Source organism: Gavialis gangeticus, unplaced genomic scaffold (assembly GCF_001723915.1).
Source record: "Gavialis gangeticus isolate Ggan-Ray unplaced genomic scaffold, GavGan_comp1, whole genome shotgun sequence".
NCBI lineage: Eukaryota > Metazoa > Chordata > Crocodylia > Gavialidae > Gavialis > Gavialis gangeticus.
The window spans coordinates 75,422,075-75,425,469 of NW_017729024.1; the positions used below are offsets into that span (position 1 = coordinate 75,422,075).

At 40.3% G+C, this 3,395-nt stretch overlaps 1 protein-coding gene across 1 annotated transcript in view; it reads left to right on the forward strand.

Annotated features, from left to right (window-relative positions):
* The window catches only part of WDR36 (WD repeat domain 36), an 84,365-nt gene that overhangs the window by 75,234 nt on the left and 5,736 nt on the right, over window positions 1–3,395 (forward strand). The window contains exon 22 of the mRNA XM_019517252.1: window positions 546–733. Within this exon, the coding sequence (XP_019372797.1) occupies window positions 546–733 (188 nt within the window). The remainder of the gene's footprint in view (window positions 1–545; window positions 734–3,395) is intronic.

The window sequence follows — 3,395 nt, forward strand, 5'->3', positions numbered from 1 at the left end:
TGAGGCTTTGGACAGAGCTTCGGATCCAGAGAAGCTTTGGACACTTCGGGGTCTGAAGCAGCACATCTGGGTTGAAGCACTGGTCTCGTTAGGCTTCCCGAAGCGGTTTGGAGCTCCCAAAGAGCTTTGGAGCCGCCTCAGAGATCCGGCCATAGGATATAATGGGGAAATGATAAAATATCTATAGGTTTGTTGTTTTTTGTCCAGTTTGGATGAAATTTTCAGGGATGGCAGACTCTACAGAGAGGATGAAGCCTGCCAGGTTTCAAGAAGATTGGTGCAGGGGTTTAGGGGGAAGAGGTTAGAGAAGGGCTATTTTCTCACAAGGTCAGCTTGATCCATTCCAGTTACTGCTTAGTTATCTTGTTTAAAGGAACTGTGAAAAGTAGTAGAGGGCTGGGGGGAAGAGGATCTAAAATACAGACTGATGTAGAAAGCTGCCAAGGAGCTGTTCAAAGGACTTTGAATTCAAACTGTTTTATTTCAGTTTCTAAGGCTTTTTTATTGTGAACATTATAATTCTCTCTCTCAATGCTTTAACACAGATACATCCCCACTTAATCTGCTGAAGGGCATGGGACCATCTAATATTGAGACAGAACTAAGAGGCTTAGCTCCAGAAGGTGGTGGATCTGTAGAGGTGATGCAAAGCTTTTTGAGATTGATTGGGATGATGCTGAACACAAAATGTGATTTTGAACTGGCCCAGGCATACCTTGCCCTATTTTTAAAGGTAATTTTTTATGTTTTGATTTAAATTATTCCTGTATGTTTTGTTTTGTTTTTTAGCTAAAACAATGCATTGTCCTGTAAAATGGATTCTGTACAATGAAGTATAGTGTCTGTTCTAAAGAATTTTTTTATGAAAAATGTCAAAAAAAGATTCTGCTTCACCAAAAACCTCCCATATCCAGTCCTCATGGTTCTCCTGTTCCTGCTGCATCAGGTTGTTCAAAGCAAAGATCAGACTTATAAGTCACCTACGTACTCGCGTGACCTAGACTCCACCCCACTTTGTTCTCGTCCCCTTCCCTTTTTTCTGCTTTTCTTTCTTTCTCCCTTTCTCTTTTCTCCTTCCCTTTTTCTTTCCCACTTCTTTTCCCTCTTCTTCCCTCCCCTCCCCCCGCTGGATGTGCTCATCTTCGCCCACAAAGGATGAAAGTATGTACTTCACCAAAAAAAGTTTATTAGATTCATTGATTAACCCAATAGCCCTTAACTGGCAACAGTATTAAAAACTTGCAGGCAAATAGGGATAGTCGTGAAGAAAATACTAACAGTGATTTTCTTTTTTTTAAATAAGAGTAACTGTTCATTGCTTATGATCATTTCTATTCATTTTTCTAATCTGCTGATTTAATGTTCTTGGGCGCTTACAGATGTGGGAAAAAAACAGTGCTTTGCTTTCAGCTTGGCATGCTCCCACCGCAACCACAGTGTGTGCCCAGAAGAGGAATCACATTAGTTTGACCCTGTTCACGCAGTGTTTGTACAGTGCATGTGCTTCAGCGGGGCTTTTATCTATTAATAGATCTTTTATCTATTAATAGGTAAAAGAGCCCCAAAAAGCCCCGCTGAAGCACACGAGTTATACAAACACTGGGGGGCAAGGTCAAACTAACACAATTCCTCTTCTGGTAAAGCACTGTTTGTTTGGGAATGTTCCATGTCTGTCAGCAACTATTGTGACTTTAAGTGCTTTCTTTACTTAGCTACAATTACAATATTGATAATGAAGTCAAAAAAAGCTTCTGTTCTTTGACCCTGAAAACAGTTGAACACAGTTTTCAACTTGTGTATTGATGTGCTGTTCTTAGCTTCTTTAGTTAGTCTGTAAGGTGGAAATCTACCCTGCCTTCTATTCGATTTCAGATTAACATGGCCAACTACATATCTCTACTCTTCAACACCTAGAGTTACAAAAACGTATCTTGAATGGTGATGCTAAACTAAGCTGGCTGATCTGTGGTGGGGGGCAGGAGTGAGAGGCCAGGGGGCTGAAAATATCCTGGTGCCAGGGGGATGGGTAGGAAATGCTCAGTCCTGGAGCTGGGAACAGTAGCTGGGCTTTCCCAGCCCTGGGGCTGCCCAGGTGACTGTATTGAAGTTCCATTTATTAGTCTAACCTAGATTGATTAAGTTGGAGTGTACATCACTCCAAGTCTATCTTAGACTTGGTTCAGCCACTTCTAGACTGGTCTGTGTGCCTGGAACTTGTGTATTGTTACAGGTTTAGATTCAATTTCTGATCACTGAGACTGGGTCTAAATATAAGGTCCACACTGGGGTGAACCAAGTTAGATTGGATGGCCATTTTTAATCTGATATAACTTCCCCCTAATACCTCCGTGTTCCGAGGGGTATCTTAAGTCTATTGACAGGAATCTCAAATCTAAAAAAGTTGAGAACCACTGATCTAGGAAATATGGAAACTAGGAAATTGTTATACTTAATTATAAAGGATACTCTGAGAGAGAAAGCTCTTGGATTTGCTTTCTGAGGGTACAATGTGTAGATCATTTGTCGAGACTTTTTTACAGTACTGTAGAAAAAACAGTTACAGTGGACATGTCTACACATTCATAAATGCACATTTGCTAATGTGCATTAAATTTGGTACCTCCCTTGTGAGATGCTAGAAGAAGATGCATTGGCCTATTTTAATCCGCATTAATGAAAGTGCATGGTTTTTTTGTGATGCCCTAATGCTCATTAAAATAGGTTAATGTGCATTAGCACACGTGTAGATGCACCCACTTACAGTTACAACTGCGTATTTAATTTTTTAGGCATTTAGACCTGTATTAGAATGTCCACTTAATCCAGACAGTTTATTACTCTTTCAGTAATTAAAATTTAAGGGGAAGGACTCAATAATTTTCAGAGAAATGTAAATATATATCCATTTTTTTAAATTCTTCTGTACTCTAGTAACAAAGTATCACAAAACAACTACTTTTAGGTTAGAAGTTCAGGCTCAGTGTGACCAGTAAATTAAATGATATGAAGAGAGAGAAATGGCTAATCTTGTGTTTTACTAGCAGCACAGTATGCAACCCAGTATGGGAACAGGGTTTTTATTTCAGAGTTCTTTCCCTTGCTTCACGACTAACGTGTTCTATTAATTAATCGAGAGAGTTTTTCCTTACCCAGGGGGTGAGTTTGCTGACACCATTTCTACTGGGCTAGTGTCATTTAATTAAGCAACATTGACCTCACATGATGTATTCAGTCTGCTCCTGCTTGATGTGATGCTGGGCATTGAGTGAAGAGAGCTGGGAATAAATGTATGAAGGGTGTGCTTTTACTTGTGGATTTTCATAATGTTGGCACTGTACAAGAGCCAAGAGTGTCTGTCTTTTATTTGTGTGGGGGGGGGGGGGGGGGGGGGGGGA